This window comes from Engraulis encrasicolus, chromosome 1 (assembly GCF_034702125.1).
Source record: "Engraulis encrasicolus isolate BLACKSEA-1 chromosome 1, IST_EnEncr_1.0, whole genome shotgun sequence".
Taxonomy (NCBI): Eukaryota; Metazoa; Chordata; class Actinopteri; order Clupeiformes; family Engraulidae; genus Engraulis; species Engraulis encrasicolus.
In genome coordinates, this window is record NC_085857.1 from 23397255 (window position 1) to 23416727 (window position 19473).

Sequence of the window (19473 nt, forward strand, 5' to 3'; positions counted from 1 at the left end):
CTAGAGAAGGTGGGGTCTGTTTTAAAGGTGGATTCCTTCAATATAGGCCTGAAGAGCAGGGGGAAATCCTGATTTGTGTTCATAGTACGGCCCTTGGAGGACTTTGAAGTGGCCCCTTGAATATAATAGTTATATCCCCGAAACGCGGAGCGTCGGGGATGTAATGGTTTTGCGTGCACCGCCGCGTCCGCCGCGTCCGCCGCCGCGTAAGGTCTTTCGTGTTAACGCGATAACTTTTGAACGGATGTTTGGATTTGTCCCAGATTTGGTGTGTGCATGCTCTAGGGCAGGTTCATGAACTGATTCGAGTTTGGAGGTCAACAATTTCAAGATGGCCGAATTCAAGATGGCCGAATTTTTGTTTGGTCCATAACTTCTGACCTGGTGGATGGATTTGTCCCAGATTTGGTGTGTGAATGTTCTAGGGTAGGTTCATGAACTGATTCGAGTTTGGAGGTCAACAATTTCAAGATGGCCGAATTCAAGATGGCCGAATTTTTGTTTGGCCCATTACTTCTGACCGGGTGGATGGATTTGTCCCAGATTTGGTGTGTGAATGCTCTAGGGTGGGTTCATGAACTGATTAGAGTTTGGAGGTTAACACTTTCAAGATGGCCGAACTCAAGATGGCCGAATTTTTGTTTGGTCCATAACTTCTGACCGGGTGGATGGATTTGTCCCAGATTTGGTGTGTGAATGTTCTAGGGTAGGTTCATGAACTGATTCGAGTTTGGAGGTCAACAATTTCAAGATGGCCGAATTCAAGATGGCCGAATTTTTGTTTGGCCCATTACTTCTGACCGGGTGGATGGATTTGTCCCAGATTTGGTGTGTGAATGCTGCAGGGTAGGTTCATGAACTGATTCGAGTTTGGAGGTCAACACTTTCAAAATGGTGGAATTTTTATTTGGCCCATAACTTCTGACTGGGTGGATTGATTTGCCCGGTAACTCCTTAATTTAATGGTTCACCATTTCAGTGAATCTACCATATCAGGTAGGCCTACAGTGTAATAACCAGTGTAACAATATTTAATACCATGTAATACTAGTGTAATACCAGTGTACAAATATGCAATACCATGTAATACCACTTACACACAAATAGCCTACATGATATAAGTACAAAATTGGTACATGGTGTCACACTGGTATGACGTGGTATTAAATATTGTTACACTGGTTATTACACTGTACCTAATGTGGTATATCCACTATAATAGTGAACCATTAAAACAGTGTTACCATTTGCCCCATTTTTTCCTTCATTTTCACAATAGTCATTTGGTTTTAAGCCTCTGCACGTCATTGATCTATGTATAGATATTAAATATATTTATTTTATATTTTGTATTTATCATAAACGTTCATGAAAAGGTGGACGGGAGTGGTAGGAATGATTGGGGACTGGAAGCGTTGCGTTTCGGGGATATACCTTAAGCAGTCGAAGGCGACTGCACAGGCAGTCTAGTTTTTTCATGTACAGCTTGTTGTCAGGTTTTTTTCTTTCACTGCTGTGGCATTAATGTTGTAGCATGTAGCATATTTAGAAGCAGTAAAAAAAAAACCCACAATTCTCTGGGAAGGTTGGAATCAACCCACTACTTCAAACTCAATTCTGGATGCATGTGGTAGTTGGGTCATGGGGTTTTCTCTCACTTGTTTCCTCTGCCAAAGGGTTTTTATTTTTCTTCTCTTTTTTGTTTGTTTTGTCATGGGTTTGTCTGTTCATATGTCTTACAGTACCAACGTTGGAATGAAATGTGATATGGCAAGCTTTGAAATTGTGACATTGATGAAGACATCCTCACTCCATCAACCAACCACATGCCTCCTCCTCACACCCTGAACTCCTGGCTATGCTGCAGTTGTGGGCTTTCTCTCAGGTTGATGTGAGGTTTTATGATGTGGAGCGAGATTTTTTGTTTTTTTGCTGACATTGGTTTGTTTGTCTGACCATTTGTTAGGTTAACAATTTCACACATCTCATTTAACTGTCCTATTCTTTTGTTGCCCATTGTCGTTCTTGCTCTGAAATCGTTCAGTGATGTTTTGTAGCTTTTTTTTCTTTTGGTGTGTTCGTGCAGTAAGCTTTCCTCATTGCCTCATCTCGGCCCCACCGTCTCACACTCAACTCTGGCCAGCAGGCCACCTCTGAGGTCATGCTCTCACTTCCATTCGCCACTTCATAGCTGCATGACAACAATGCATGCTTTCTTCTTCATCTTGGAGCAGGCAGTGCAGGCGCTGGCACATTGCAGGAAGTTGACTAAACAGTTTTGCTGTGGGGTTTTTTTTCCCAGCGAGAGGATGATGTTGGATGGTCTTGTGGTGGTTGTACTTGACACCTTAGCTGTAGCCAGTGTGTGAATGCCATGCCAAGGTCAGCTTTATGTAAACCCACATGATGTACAGGTCATTCACAGGATGTGAATTTTATATGCTCCCTGATAGGGCTGGGCGATATGGTAAAAAAAACCTATATCACGATATGGATTACTTTATATCACGATAACGATATATACTGTATCACGATATAGCACAATTACATACGTTTTCAGTTATTCCCTTAATTTGCTCTTTATTTTTACATGTCGCAAAACAACCTTTCTTTAAAATGGATCTTTTTATTGTTATTTTTAGTTACATGAACTTATACTGTAGTGTGTATTGTGATGACAACATGAAATGTAATGAAATGATATTCAATTGTATGAAATTGATAAAATTACTATCACGATATAAACGATCCAGGAGAAAGGTCACGATATACACTTTTATATCACGATAACGATATATATCATCAGCCCTACTCCCTGAGCCTAGCTAATAGCGTGACACACCAGACAAACATTTATTACACTGTATGGACCATATACATTTATAACTATGACAATATAAACATAGTAATATAAAACGGAACGCAACAGCTGTTAAAAACAGCATGGGCCATGTATACAAGTTGTTTCTCTGGCTCCCTTTCTTCCTAGATTTTCTTTTCACATTTCACTCACCGTAAAGCCTGTTTGCACGTAATTGGGTATTTTTGTAAGCACATTTTTTAAAATCGATGTGGGTCTCTTGGTAGCACGTAGACTGAGTTTGAGATGCCACTATACTGTATTTTTAAACATTGACCCAAATGAGATGCATGCACCGATGATGACATATTTGGCTGATGTACTGTATCTCATAACACAACCACCCCATAATTCCATAATCCACAGTGATTTGTGTTGATGTAGGTGATGGATTTTGATCTAAAATATGATTGGATAAAAAAAAATCAAAATCTAAAAATACGACTGGATAAAAATAAGGTCAACAAACCTTTGCATGCCACGCGCAAACCCTGAAAAAAAGCAAACTGGTTTCTGTCTGACCAAACAGCTAACTATCATAGTGACATATACAGCAGTAGTTCCAAGTGACACAAGTGAAGTATTTGTTCATGAAAATATCCACATAACATCCATACATGTGAAAATGAGGCATTATTAGGCAACCACCACCACTGCTCGCCTGGGTAGTCAGTCCTTCTTCCCTTCTCTGTTCACTTCAACCAAGGACAACGTGGCCCTGAAGCCCATGCCTGTGTATTTTCATTCTCATAATGTGTTAAAAAATGTACCCCCAGAAAAACATCTCTAAAACCCTCAACATTTTTGGCAACTAGCAACACCCATGGAGGGGGGCCTTTATTGTTGTGTGGACCAGGGGCCCATGGAAGCATAATCCGTTCCTGACTTCAACTCTACCCTTATCAATTTATTAACATGGCAATATAAGCGCAAGTAGCAAATACTTTAAAAAAGATTTTATTACAGAATTCATGTGGTTAATACACATACACATAGCCCACTAGGAGCTGATTTAAAAAAAGAAAAATTAAATTAATAAATAAAAGAGAAAAAAAAAGGAACAGCGGTACATTCTATCATGCTACATTTACCGGCACCCCAAAATCAGAGCCTAAAATCAAGCTCTTCACCTCTGACTGTACACAAGGCAAGTAGCAAACAGAACAACGTACAGCCGGCTGCCACTACTGCCAGTCGTACTTTCGCCCCTTTTCCACTTTCATGCCCCTTCAATTCATAACTGCAAAATAATACATCTTTGTGCCATGCAAAAAAACGAGTGCTGCTTTTATTTCAGGAGGTTGACTAAACAATTTTTTTGTGTGCATGCAGTGGAAGACAAAAATGATGTAGGGCTCCCTTGTGGCAATATTGACACCGCTACCCCTTGGTTAATGTTGACACAGAGCCTTTTATATTTTGGAGTCAGAGTCGAGAGGCTGTTTTGGCATTGAGCGCTCATTTCTCATTTCTCGTTGTGCCGTCTGTGGAACATCGAGCCACGTTGACAGCAAATTATGGATTTGCTGTAGCGCGCTAACTAAGCGTTGGTCGAGGAATTAATTGGGGCCCGCAGAGTGGAACGCAAAGGCACCGATTTATTCTCCTATCGTCTCCTTTCCTCGACGGGCAAGTTGAGTTGAGCTGCGTGGCAGACAAACGTCTCAGAGCACATTATTGGCCTGTGCCTTATCACAGTTGGATTTCGACTGTATACTCCGGGCCGGATTAACACACAGGCTAGACATGGCTGCGGCCTAGGGCCCCCCCACCTGCCCAGGGGGCCCTGACTGGACAAAGTGTGGGGGGAAAAAATCAATAATTGTAGAACTGTGACAAGATACGGAATTGCAAAATTACTCTGTTGTTGAGTTTGAGTTTTCAATCTTGTTAATACTCATTCCTGTCTTGGAATTATGACGCCATCTAGCTCATTTTATTGCGGAATTAGTCTTCTACGGGGGCCTACAGCAACCTATAGCCTAGGGCCCCCACACCATCTTAATTTGGCCCTGTGTATGCTGCCTCGCTGGCCTTAAGAGACACAGGAAGGGTGGTTTGGGGGAGGCAAGTGGTGGCAGCACATTTATTTCGTCACTATTAGTACATTTTAGACATAGTATTTGTCATTGCAAGCAAGGTTTAGTTTGGGCTAGGGCTGCACAATTAATCGAAACATAATCAAAATCGTGATAAAATAGTGAAATCTTAGTCATGATTTTAATCGTGATTTAATCGTGGCAATAGTGACCTACTTTTGAGAGCGTCCTTGAAGCCAGAACATACTGACAGGCTGGTGTTTCTGGCCAGAAATCTGTCCACTTAAGTTTCATGCTATTGCCTTTACATAATTATTACAATTCATTTTATTTTGCTCATCCCAAATGTAGTAATTCATTCTTGGTTATATTTCATATTGTTATCATTTTCAAAAAAAAATCTGCAAAAAACAATTATCGTGATTAATAATCGTGATTATGATTTTGACCAAAATAATCGTGATTATGATTTTTTTCCGTAATCGTGCAGCCCTAGTTTGGGCTATGGAGTTTCTATTGCTACTGTAAGGGCGTATTCAGACCAGGAAAGTCCGATAGTTCACTTTGTTTGGTCCGAACCTAATTCTAAAAATTTGGTGCGGTTGGCTTTCAGACTGTGTACATTTCAGTAAGCGGACCAAAATCGACAAGAACGCCACGCGCCCTGAGGTCGTTCAGCTATTGGTCAGAAACGACACGCGCAACAAGTTAAGGCTATGTCAAATAGGACTACAAGCATCCAAAGAGTTCAGCGGCATGTAAAATAAACGTTCACGGCATGTATGGCATAGCGCTCACACGAAATGTAGCGCAGACTATCTGAAGCTCATGACATGAAGGGAGTCTTCCTGAAAGCCAATTGATTGATCCCGCGAGTTGGGATAGCCACATTTTATCCCTGTTTCTTTCTTTCTTTCTTATAATGTCATATAGCGTGCGGGCGAGATTGCTGGCTGGTTTAGTCATCAATATTAGGATAACCACCTCCCTGCAATCAGTGTTTTACACTTGGGATGTCTGGGAACAACGCAAAACAGGCTCAATGTGAAACATTGGCGAGCTTATTCCACGCACCACGCCATTCTTTCTTCTCGAAAATAAACAGTGCGCTCCACTGTCATTTGGATACGTTTGTATTGGAATATTGGCTACCATTTGCAGCAATATTTCACGCACTCCATCAAGAAAAAAGTAACATGATGAGCACGGGCATAGCGTTTGGATCATACAAACTTGCCAACATGCCACCACAGCGGGTAAATTAATGAATTACCTTCGTTGTCTTCATCACAACTTCTTCAAGTAGCCTAGGCTATTCCACTAGCCTACATCCATCCAACGCACAGCTAGCAAGCCAGGGGGATAAGTGCCAACGTCGTAATTATTGCTATCATTATCAGAATCCATACTGTGCGGACTACAGTGTTTTCTTCCGTTTCTTCAGTAGATGCTTTTCGGATTTGCCCCAATCAACAAAAATGCTGTGATAGGTAAATTAACAGTCTCTTTTTTCCTTTCCTGTGCTCTACTGACAAGCCAACCTCATTGAAAATATGAATGACCGTAGCCTACAATAATGTAGCCTACTACGCCCACGATTGTGATAGTTTAGGCTATTATTTTATTAATATTAGGCTAATATTGTTGCAAACAAACCACTCTGTCGAATTTACACCAAAGACATGGAAATTACAAGTTCTGTAGTCGCTTTGTTTACACTCTGTTTCCCATTAATCTCGAAAAACGACGGAAGCTCCCGAGGTACAAAAAAGCAAAAAGTCTGGGATTAGGTCCGGTCTGCTTTCACACCTCCAAAAGGTCCGCACCAGGGTTCGTTTGATCCGGACCGAGTCCGACCTTTCAGCTCGGTCTCGGTCCGCTTGTTTGGTCCGGACCAGGATTCGCTGGTTTGTATTCAGACCATCCCAAAAGGTCCGAACCTGGTCCGTTTGGTCCTTTGGTCCGGACCAAACGTGGTAGGTGTGAATACGCCCTAAGTCAAAGACACTTTCAGTGGGCATGATTTGTGTAGCAGCAAGTCATATACATTTCAGATAGCATGAGAGAATGATATGTGAAGGCAGCCAGATGGCTGTGGCATATTCTACTCCTTCTGTTTGCCAAAGACCCTACAGATACACATCTAAAAAAATGAGTTCACCATTTTATCTAGATACACAGTTGGAAAGTCCCAGAAATGTTAGGTGCAATATTTGTCAGATTTCATGTGTGACTCATTAGTTGTCACGAGAAGTGTATGGGTTTCATTTTGTAATGCTATCGAGATCCCAGCGATTTAAGACAGTCTGGTCCTTTCTTCCAGTTAAGATTTACCATTTGTTAAAAACCCACTGTGTAATATTTTAGCAACTTCTTTCCAGATTTCATGCTGCCCATTTACAAATGTTGTACTTGCCACCACCATTACATTCTAAGTGTTCATTGTAACTAGGAAAACAGCACTTTTCATACATGAAAAGGTGGATCTTCTCCATTTTGAATTTCCAGAAATAGACATTTTTAGCTGAAACCTCACTGTATTTTTAGTATATATTAGGTTATTACTCAGCAAATAATCATGAAAAGATCAAATTTGGCAAAAAGGCAGCACAGTTTCAATGAGCAGCATAGTTGCAATGGCTACTTCGGCATCAGTTCTGGAGTTTGCAAGTGTACTGTAGATAACAGATGCTGATAGCTGAAATACAAAATCCTGCCTCCCACACCACCACCATGGCATTTTCTCCTACATCAACACCTACTGTACTTACCACCATCTACAAGGTCTTGAAACTGAATGCATTTGTGTTTGTGATATGCATTTATTGTATTTCCCTTGTATTGGGTGACATTGTGTGCTGGCCTCCAGTCTAATGTTTGCCTTCTTCCACCTTTTTCTCTTTTCTTCCCTCTCTTTCACCTCTATATGTTCTTCCCTCTCCTTTCCTTCCATCTCAACTGTCCTCTCCTTTCTTCTCCTCTCCTTTTCTCCCTCCAACTCCATTTCCTTTCCTTTCTTCTTGTCTCATCTGTCATATCCTTCTCCCATCTCCTCTATCTTCATATGCCACCTCTCCTCTCCTCTCCTCTCCTCTCTATCCTCCACAAACTATAATTTCCTTTCATCTGAACTGTCCTCCTCTTTTCTCATTTTCTTTCATCTTCTCCCTTTCCTAATTTTCCTTTCAACTCAACTTTCATCTCCTCTCCTCTCCTCTCCATTCCTCTCCTCTCCTCTCCTGTCCTCTCCTCTCCACTCCACTCCTCTCCTCCACTCCTCTCCTCTCCTCCACTTCTCTTCTCTTCTCTTCTCTCCTCTCCTCTCCTCTCCTCTCCTCTCCTCTCCTCTCCACTCCACTTCTCTTCTCTTCTCTCCTCTCCTCTCCTGTCCTCTCCTCTCCACTCCACTCCTCTCCTCCACTCCTCTCCTCTCCTCCACTTCTCTTCTCTTCTCTTCTCTTCTCTTCTCTTCTCTTCTCTTCTCTTCTCTTCTCTTCTCCTCCACTTATCTCTCCTTCCCTCTCCTCCCCTCTGCTCTGCTCTCCTCCACCAACCCTTCCCTATATCCCCTCCCACCTCCCCCGTCCGCAGTCTACTGCCAGAACTTCGCGCCCACCTTCAAGGAGAGCGAGATGAACGCCATCGCCGCCGACATGTGCACCAACGCGCGGCGCGTGGTGCGCAAGAGCTGGATCCCCAAGCTCAAGCTGCTGATGGCCGACAGCGAGGCCTACGCCAGCTTCCTCCCCGAGGGCCTCAAGCTGGACGCCGACGCCCTGGCGGCCGAGCATGGGCTGGAGGCCGCCGCCGCCGCCGCTATGGAGGGAGGAGCAGCGGTAGGAGGAGGAGGAGGTGGAGGAGGAGCGCCAGGGGACGCCGGGACGTCTGCAGCAGACGCCATGCAGCAAGGCGAGCCTGGGGACGCTGGGGCGCTGTTCTGATGGATGGATGGATGGGTGGAGGGAAAGGATGGATGGATGGGAACTTCGAAAAGAGGGAGGAACGAATGGGTGTGTGAGCACTGCTTCGATGGAGAGAGGGAGGAAGAGAGAGGTGGTATGGCACCTTGATGAATGAAAGAATGAATGGGTGGGTACTACTTTGATGGGAAGAGAAGATAGGTGGATCTGTGGATGGATGGATGGATGGATGAATGGGTGGATGGAGATATGGGTTGAGGGAGGGAGGAAGGCATTGGATGCGGGTGCACTGTTCGGGCGGGGGGCAGAGGGAGAGACACATGAGGGGAGACAGGGGACATGAGCGCACTGTTGAAAAGGAGGGAGGGGTGGGAGATGGCTAAACTACTAAGGGGGGAGGGAGGGAGAAAAGCTGGTGGTTTCTGTAACGGTGTGCCTCCTGTTTTTGTTTTTATTATGATGACTATTTTTACCCCGGCTCGTTTCATTATCTTTGTTCGTTTGTGTGTCTTGTGTATCTCGCTCTGTCTATTTCTCTTCCTCTCGCACACTTCTATCTTTATCGTCTTCCCTCGCTTATTCAGCCCCTCAATGCAGTGGGGTTGCGTTTCTCAAAAGCGTAGTTGTTAGCTAGTCGGCAACTTTGGTAGTTGCCTGTGGGAAATTGCATCGCAAACAACAAAGTAGCTAATGCCGTCAGCAGCTATGGTTTCAAGAAATGTATGTCCCTTGTTCGCACAGTATCGCTTCCTGACCCTTCAAGTACTCTTCTCTTACATTTAAAAAAAGAGGAGAGAAACGTGACTAGAGACAGTGTGTGTGGGTGACTGAGGCAGAGGAAAGATACGTAGTAGTGACAATAATGAGAAGCGCATGAAAAAAAGATGACAAAAGATAAGGATGTCGAGGGGGTTCGACTGCAAAGAGAATGATACAGTTATGATAATAGAGTGTAAAGGTACTGACTGGTATGAGAAAGTGTGTGTGTGTGTGTGTGTGTGTGTGTGTGTGTGTGTGTGTGTGTGTGTGTGTGTGTGTGTGTGTGTGTGTGTGTGTGTGTGTGTGTGTGTGTGTGTGTGTGTGTGTGTGTGTGTGTTTGTGTGTATGTGTGTGTGCATGCGTGCGTGTGAGTGAGTTTTTAGCTTGCACAATTACAGTTCCCCTTCTGTATCACGAATACATTCCCAACGGAGAACATTCTGGATGGGTTAGTATATCTGTGTGTGTGCGTGTGCGTGTGCGTGTGCGTGTGTGTGTGTGTGTGTGTGTGTGTGTGTGTGTGTGTGTGTGTGTGTGTACGTACAGGATGGGAGGGTCCAGAATGAAAAAAAAACCTAATCAGCTCTGACAACACTGAAGTTTTCAATATTGAATGTATCCACGAGGAACGTCAGGGGAAAATGGCTGACGCTTCTGTGCCGTAAGATTGTATTAATCCGTTAGCGTGACAACCGCAAATACTCCAGAGGTTTATGGGTATGAGAAGTTGAGTTTATATAATCGATAATATACTATGTTCATGAATATATAAATGAATACACATATATTATGGAAGAGGGAATGATAAACTCATGTGTCGGCACATCATTTGGACCCTCCCTGAGTCGCTACACGAAATCTTAAACGTGTTTCACACCCCTATTTCCATATCAGGACCCCGTTTCTCGACAGTGTCGTTGCTAACCAGTTAGCAACTTACTTGGTTGCCTATGGGAATTTGCATTGCAACCAAGTAAGTTGCGAACTTGGTTAGCAACGACATTGTTGAGAAACGCACCCTAGAGTGTTTACTCTGCTGTCTTCAAGTTCAAGTTCAAGTTCAAGTAGCTTTTATTTGTCCCAGTTGGGCAATTGTTTTGCAGCAGTAGTAGCACACAGACACACACACACACACACACACACACACACACACACACACACACACACACACACACACACACACACACACACACACACACACACACTTCCATAATACATTTAAGAACACATAGTAGGTAAAGATAAGGGATTAAAAATAATAAATAGTGCATGAATAAATACATTTTGTCTTAGGAGTTGCACAGAGTAAAATTTAAAAACATAAAAGTGCTGGAGGAGTGAGGTTCACAGTATAAAAGGTTCACAGTATAAAAAGACCTGCCTAAAAGATAATACATATAAAATACACACCTGACCTATGGCTATCTGCGCTTCTTAGTGGAATTTAGCAACTGGATGGCAGAGGGTATAAAAGAATTCTTGTATCTGTTTGTCCGGGCTGGTGGATATTTAAAACGGGAACCAGAGGGTAAAAGCTGGAATTCATTCTGCAGGGGATGGGTGTAGTTGTCCAAAATGGCTTCAGCCTTCCTGGTTGTCTGTTCTTCATACAAGATAGTCAGGCTTTTTTGTTGCACACCAGTTATCTTACTGCTTACATTAATAATCTTAGCTATGGCATTTTTGGGATTTTGTTTTTAATCCCCCGCCCCCCTTTCCCCCCAAAAAATTGAAGACCATTTTCATCATCATTCTTGTCGTCTCGTTTGGTTTTGAGATCTTCTCATTACCGCTGTTTGTCCTGTGTTCATTATCCATTACGTGTGGCGCTTGCCAATTCAGAATTTGTAACTGGGGAAGGGAAGGGACTGCGACAGATTGAAAATAAGAGGATGACTCATGTTTTTTTTTAATGGTACGGTTTATTTTGAACGGATTGTCTCTCCTCACGCCTGTGTGTGGAGTTTTGCACAGAGAGTATCGGGCAAAAGACTGTTGTGTTGTGATGGATGGATGGACGGCTGTTTTAAAGGTGCACTGTGTGAGGTTGTGGCCAAAGTAGGTGTTGCAACTATGCTACTCATTCAAATGATGCTGCCTATTGCCAGATTTGTAATAAATTAGTATTTATTATTATGACCAATGTATAGTAAGTTTTTCAGCAAAAAATGTCTATTTCTGGACATTCAAAATGGTGGACCATGGAGAAGATCCCCCTTTTCATGAATGAAAAGTGCCATTTTCCTCACTCATAATGAATACTTTTAATTTGAAGGTTGTGGTAAGTATTCATGGAAAAGGTAACATTTGTGAATGGGCAGCATGAATTCTGGAAATAAACTACTTAAAATATTACACAGTGCACCTTTAAAATCAAAGAATTTCCAATCATTAGAGCTTATGCTTACTTGAAGTTTCAGAAGAAATGTGTAATTGCAATTGCTTCCAATATGAAAGGCCACTGTACCCCAAAATCTCAAGTTTTATTTTTCCCATCAAGTTTTCTACATCTCTTTTTGTTGTCTTCACTTGTGCGAAATGGCTGGTTCTTGGACCTTGTTGGTCATTTTTTCCCCGGAAGGGCAGGGTGTAGGGATCGGATTTTACTAACACATAAAAAAGCTGTTTTTAAGGTGCTGTCTTTTTCAAAGAGGGTTCGGTGTGCCACTGAACACCTCTCAATGCCTGTCACTTTGCTTAAAAAAAAAAAAAAGACAGACGATATGTTGGGTCGGGCTTGGATGGATATAGTACGATGAGGCTCGTGTTTGTGTTCTTAAAAATGTGCGCCTGTGTCAGTGCTGCCAGATTGGGTGGTTACCCGCCCAATTGGGCTACTTGGGATGGCCGTCTGCGGGTAAAAACGGGCCATTTGGCGTTTTTTTCTGCAGTTTTGTGCCCATAGAAATCAATGCAATTTGTTGAAATTGGGCGGCATTTAGCGCGTTTGGGCGGGGGTTTTTTTTAGAACCGTTCGGGCGGGATTTGATTAGACACATCTGGCAACACTGGCCTGTGTGTGTGCTTTTAAAAAGCCATTTTCCTCTTACTTACAGTACGTCTTAGTGCTGATAATCTAGATGAGCTGGATGTGATCTGATGTTCCCTTCCTGGTATGCTACGAGTCTCAAGGGGCGCTGGAAGGGAAGGCAATGCAAGGGATGGGGAGGAGAGGGGAGGAGAGAAGGGGAGAGGAGAGGGCAGGGGAGAGGAGAGGGTATGTGTGTGCATGTGTGTGCTGCACTTTGTGGGGTGAGAGAGTTTTCGAGAGGAAGAGAGAGCCTGTGCCTGTGTGTGTGTGTGTGTGTGTGTGTGTGTGTGTGTGTGTGTGTGTGTGTGTGTGTGTGTGTGTGTGGGAGGCAGGCAGGCAGGCAGCAGCGGCGGCACATGTGTGCTGGCAGACGGCGCATGCCTTGCCTTGCCCTGCCGTGGTGTGCTGTGCTGTGCTCCTTTACACGCCTGGCTGCTCCTGTTCATCCGTCACATGGGGATGTGTGCAGTGCCACCCCTCCTCACCCTTCCCTTCATCCCTCCATCCCTCCCTCCGCCTCTCTCTTCTCCTTCTTCTCTCTCTCTCTTCGACTCTCACTTCTTTTTTATCCCTCCTCTCAAGCCCTCTTGTCTCCTCCTCTCTCCTTTTCTATATACAGTATGTGTGTATAGAGACTCTCTCTCTCTCTCTCTCTCTCCATCACATGGGGATGGGTGCCACCTCTCCTCACCCATCCCTCCTTCCGTCTCTCTCTTCTTCTTCTTCTTCTCTCTCTCTTCGCTTCTCTCTTCTTTTATCCCTCTCTCTCAAGCTCTCTTGTCTCCTCTCTCCTTTTCTATTTATGTGTGTATAGGTACTCTCTCTCTCTCTCCATCACATTGGAATGTGTGCCACCTCTCCTCACCCCTCCCTCCATCCCTCCATCCGCCTCTCTGTTCTCTTTATCTCTCTCTCAAGTGCTCTTGTCTCCTTTCTCTTCTCTTCATCACTCTGTCTAGCACTCCTCCCTGACTATTCTCTTCTCCCTCCTTTCTTCTTTATACTGTACGTGTGTACAGAGACACTCTCTCTCTCCGTCACATAGCCTATGGATGTGTGCCACCACGACCATCCATCCTTTCCATCAACCTATTTCTATTTTATTCTCTTCGCCACTCCTCTTTTCATCCCTCTCTCCGTAGCCCTGTCTACCGCTCCACTCTCACACTTCATTCTTGTTCTTATTCCCCTTCTCCTATCTCTGCGCCACTCTTCTCTCCCTCTCCCTCTGTGTCACTCATTTTTTTTCTTTTCTCCTCTCTCCTCCCATCACTGTGCCTCGCTCCCCCTATACATGTGTGTACAGTACACACAGTCTCTCCCTCGCTCTCTCTGTCTTTCACACGCACGCATACATCTCATATATATTTAGCTCTTCCTGTCCTCCCCCACCTCATCCCTCCTTCTCTCTCTCTCTCCTTCTTTAAAATCTCTGCACTCCATTTCTGTCCACACACACTTCCCACCTGGACCCCCCACCACCACCACCACCACCATCATCACCACCACCACCATCACCACCACCACCACCACCACCACCACCACCATCATCACCATCCTCACCAACACCCAGTCCTGCACTCTGCACTTGGGCTACCGCCTCCACCACTCCCTGTGTCACGGCTCCCACCTCCACCCTCCACCTCCACCTCCACCCAGCCCTGACAAGCTGCCATAAATCTAAAGCAAGTGCAGAGGTGGGGAGAGCGGAGCATGTTAGGTTGGCGGGTTGCGTCTGCTTCTGCTGCTAGTGCCACTGCTGCCTCTGCTGTTGCTGTTGACACCACTGCGGCTGCTTCAGAACTGGAGGTGAGCGATGAGATGTGTCAATCATCATTATTTACAAAAAACAGAGCCCTTTTTTTTTTTTTTTTTAAGGGACACTGTGCAGGAAATGGTCAAAAAAGGTACTGCAACTATGCCGCTCATTGAAACTAGGCTCCCTATTGCCAAATTTGGTCTTTACATGAAAGTTTACTAAGTAATAAATAAATATTTTCTAGTATGGTCCAATTACAGTCATTTTTGCAGCCAAAAATGGCTATTTTAGGAAATTCAAAATGGCGGACCATGGAGAAGATCCCCCTTTTCATGTATGAAAAGCGCAATTTTTTCAGTCATAATGAATACTTAGCATTTGATGGTAGTGGTAAGTATTCGTGAAAAAGGTAACATTAGTGAGTGGGCAGCATGAATTCTGGAAATAAACAACTAAAAATCTCACACAGTGTCCCTTTAAACCAATTGGCAGACTAGGAAATTGCCCAGGGTCCCACCAAAATGGTCCTCTGTAGGGCTCAACAAAAAGTCATCCCGACATGGTCAATGCCAGCGAAAATATATTTATTAAAGAGGGCCCCATGTCCATATTTTGCCTAGGGCCCCCAAATGGGTAGATCCGGCACTGATAAAACCCCAAATTAGCCACAAACGTGATCCACTGCCAGCTCTGAATCAGCATGGACACTCAAAACAGATCCCCAAATTGACACCTCTGGAAGTGAGGCCCAAGCTGTGTTGAGGCAGCAGCCAGGAAGGTAGATGTTGTGAGGGGGTGAGGAGGCGGAGAGGTGGGGATGTGTCTTGGTGCCTGTCAGGGTAGATAGATGAAGACACAGCTAGCCAGAGATGCTAGTGGATGCTTGTTGTGGGAAGGTGACAAGAGCTTGAATGGTGGGGGTGGTTAGGGTAGGGTGGCGATGATACTGGTGTCGGTGGTGGGTGATGGTGCGGGGGATGGGGAATGGAGAGGTGTCGATAGTGCCTTGGAGGAGGTGACACTGGTGGTTGTTGGTGGTGGTGGTGTGGAATCGTTGATGTTTTCCATCAGCAGGGGGGCTGCTGTGGGAATAAGCCGTCTACATTAGAGAGGACATGGTCCTGTGTGTCTGTCTTAGGGCTTTCAGACCAACCAGGCTGGAGCCGGAGCCGGTGCCTGCACCAGTTACGTTCGGCACTAAAGTGCTTATCTGCGAACCGCCCGTGTTCATACCGGGCTCTGAACATTTTTTCCGCACGTGACTGTGTTACCCAGATGAACCTGCTGACGGCCACGCTGTTGTCACGGTTCGCGGAGAAAAACCTAGTATTTTGCGTTTCGGATTGCGAACCAACTTTCCAGTTCACGAACGCTAAAATCTGTGGTGTGAACACGACAGCCGGTTCGCAATTAGGTGCGGGAACGGGCACCGGCACGATTCTCAGTTGGACAGAATGCGCTGTCTGTGGCTTTGTGTTGTCGGCGTTGGTGCTATACGTCAGTGTTTCCCAACCTTTTTTTTTGTCTCGCGTAGCCCCTAAGCCTCTAAGTTGTGCCATGAGTACCCCCTAATTTATGTTCTATATCACTTTCTCTGTCCTAATGTGACTGCTCCATACATTTGTCATAGTAGTAACATTTTTCCAAGTACCCCCTGCAGTGTGCTTGCGTACCCCTAGTGGTACACGTACCCCTGGTTGGGAAACACTGCTATACGTAGTTGGGCAGGGACGAATTAGTATTCCATGAGCCCCCGGGGCCAAACAACAAGGAAGGCCCCTCTCCATGGAATGACGAGATTTCATACATTTTGGGTGCTTAGTAAAGATGTTACAGAGCCTTTGTTGTTGGGGCTTTGAGGGGTTCACCTAGCTATCCATCCCATCCTATTTACTCTACCCAAAGATTTGGATTTGCACATAGTCTGGCGAAACCCTCCTAGCTCGGTTCGCTCACTGTTTAGCCAATCGGCAAACAGTTGAGAGTGGTGATGCAGAACTCACCCACGAAGTCCGTTACTGATTGGTTAAGGTAACACTATTCACACTTTTGTTTTGTTATTTGTATGCTTTTGCGACAGTATATCGTAACAGTCATACTAATAAAGCACAATATGGGTTTTAATTTGAATTCGGAAGAATTTAAATGACCGAATAAGATCACACCATCTCACACCCTCCACGGAGACAGATTGCTCTTAGCTTTCGCCAGACTGTTTGACAGAGTCAACAGTCGGTTTTCACCCAGGCTAAGTTTCACCCCCCGAGAAATGAAAATATATGGTAGTAAAAAGTGCAATTTTAACACAAAATGAGGACATGAATATAGACCAATAATGAAGTGGTTTTTGTAGCGTGGAGGCTTGGACTTCAGGGCCCCCTTGGCTCATGGGCCCCTGGGCCTGGGCCCGGTAGGCCTGTGCAGTAATCCATTTGTATTTGGGGTGCTATGGTGCAGTGGTTCTCAACTGGAACAGTCTTGGGACCCACCATTTTCTACTCTCATTCGGTCGCGACCCAATTTTTTAGCGTTCAAGTCAATTAAATGCAATTCTCAAAATGTAACCAAGACTCGAATGACTGGTTGCACGCTAAGCTTATCTATCTTGCATAAATATTCAGATTGTATCTATGACGACAGATGATACAGAGTTCACTAGCCTATCAAAATAAAAGTTGAAAAGTGTTGCAGAAAAAGTTGGATTTTTTTTTTTTTAGAATTAAGTTTTTTTTTACACCAAGGCTCCGCAACCCACCCATGACCCCTCCGCGACCCACTTTTGGGTCGCGACCCACCAGTTGAGAAACACTGCTATGGTGGGTACATCTGGTGTCTTCCCTTGGTGTTGGTGTGGCCTCTTTGATGCTTTCCATCAGCAGGACGTGTGAAACTGAATAAGCTGTCTACTATGGCACTGCCCTCGGTATGTACTGTATGTGGCGTTTCATACAGGTGGTGTTATTGCTGCGAATTCTATAGTGGATAGGTAGACTAGGACCCTGTTTCTCGACAGTGTCGTTGCTAACTAGTTAGCAACTTAGTAACTTGCCAATGGGAATTTGCATTGCAACCAAGTAAGGTGCTAACTTAGTTAGCAAACACACTGTCGGGAAACAGGGTCCTGGTGTCATCATCACGTGATTAAACCTGTTACACCTACAGGAAAAAACACATCAAAGGGATGGTTTTCAACATGGCACTGTCACTAGTATAGCCTACTGTAGTCTCATTTGAGGAGCAATGGGAGTTGGAGGAGTTTCCCAGTTGGGCTTTCGCTTAGTGTTGCCACACGTCCAGGTTTTTCCTGGATTGTCCCGGTTTTTATGGTCCGTCCGGGTAAATTCCTGGACTGTCCCGATTTTTTATAATGCACAGCTTCATATTACCCCATTGAAATAAACACATATCATTAATGATTCGTGCTCGCGCATCAATGTGTCCAGGTTTTTTTACCACTGAAATGTGGCAACCCTACTTTCACTTCACTTCACATGTTGGTGTTAAACACCCACTTGGTAGGTGACAAGACCTTGTACTGAAGCAGAAGCGCTGCATAGCAGCCCCATCAAAGTTTTTCTGCACACATGGTCGGCAGGGTCCTCGTTGAACTCTCTTCTCTTTTGGGAACATTTCGGGGTGTGTGTGCGCGCTCATGTGTTCGTGAGTGTGCGTGTGTGTTCGTGCGTGTGTGTCTGTGTGTGTGTGTGCGTTTGGGGGGTATAACCATGTAAATGAGGCGAGGTCTTTGAGGCTGTAGGGGAGAAAGAGGACTGACTGAACATGCAGACACACGGACCGCTGGTGAATGGACAACTTGGCACATTGTCCCAGCGGAACAACTGCAGGCATGCTAATGTAGAGCCCATGCTGTGTTAGCCTAGCGCCGTGGGCACCCATCACAAATGCAACAACAATAAAGACAGAGAGAGAAAAGAAAAAGAAACAAAACAAAGATTTTTCTCCATTTTTAATGTTAAAATACCCATCACAAATTCAAACAAAACCGACAAGACTAGGCAAAAAAACTTGAAACAGAAACTGAAGCAGAAGGTAAAAGCTTTATGATCACAAATTCAACAACAGCATCAAGACCAGGCAACACAAATTAACTCAATCGAAAACAAAGATTTTTAACCTGTCAAGGAATTTCTTCCGAAAACCCAACACAAATTCAACAAAAACTAAATAACCAGGCCAAAAAATTAAAACAACTAAAACAAAGTTTGAGTTTTGTTAAGACAAAGTTTCTTATCATGTAAAAAACTTTCTGAATCTCTTCCGAAAATGCAGTCCATTGTAAATAGCCATAGGTGGAAAAAAAATGATAATGACTTGAAATATGACTAATAATGCTGTTGACTTGAGATGAATACTAAAAATGATTCCAAAAGTGAGACTTTTACTGGGGCAATAGAAGGCTATAGTTGTCCCAGATTCTTGTACTGGACATATGCGTTTGCACAAATTCTATAGCCCCGTTGCTACTTCCCCAAACCTCTTTGTTTGCCCTTATCTAAGGAATAATCTTGACAAAGAAAGATGACCCCTCAAGTCTCCTGGTGCACCTGGGCTTGAGAGGAGCCTTAATTTCCAACACGGTATATATTCATAGTCTGGACACTAGCAAGCCTGCGAAGCAGAGCTCTATGCTCGGACTTAAAAGAAAAAAACAGACAAAAAAAACAAAGAGCAATATGTGAGTGCTTCACAGATAAACAAAGACAAGGCGAGCGAGAGGGGGGAGAAAAGAAAGAAAGATAAAGAAAATGGAAAAATGAAAGAACAAATTTGCACATTCGTTTCTTAACGCGTCGCACTATAAGACGCTGCCTTAAAGGACGAGAGAGAGAGAGAGAGAGAGAGAGAGAGAGAGAGAGAGAGAGAGAGAGAGAGAGAGAGAGAGAGAGAGAGAGAGAGAGAGAGAGAGGGAGAAGGTAGTTGTGCCTGGGACACGGGGTACTGTCCTGCTGGGGCTGAGGGGAGGGGTGTGTGTGTGTGTGTTGTGTTGTGTGTGTGCGTGAGTGTGTGTGTGTGTGTGCATGTGTGTGTGTTGCGGCAGGCAGTGAGGGCGGGAATGGAATGGAACGCCTGGATGGGTCGGTGTG

The 19473-nt window shown here is 44.4% G+C and overlaps 1 protein-coding gene across 2 annotated transcripts in view; it reads left to right on the forward strand.

Moving 5' to 3' along the window:
- The window catches only part of nacc1b (nucleus accumbens associated 1, BEN and BTB (POZ) domain containing b), a 45770-nt gene extending 36715 nt beyond the window's left edge, over positions 1 to 9055 (forward strand). For both annotated transcript variants that reach the window (XM_063206157.1, XM_063206217.1), the window contains exon 8: positions 8491 to 9055. In XM_063206157.1, the coding sequence (XP_063062227.1) occupies positions 8491 to 8840 (350 nt within the window). In that variant the 3' untranslated portion in view covers positions 8841 to 9055. The remainder of the gene's footprint in view (positions 1 to 8490) is intronic.
- Positions 9056 to 19473: the final 10418 nt, after the last annotated feature.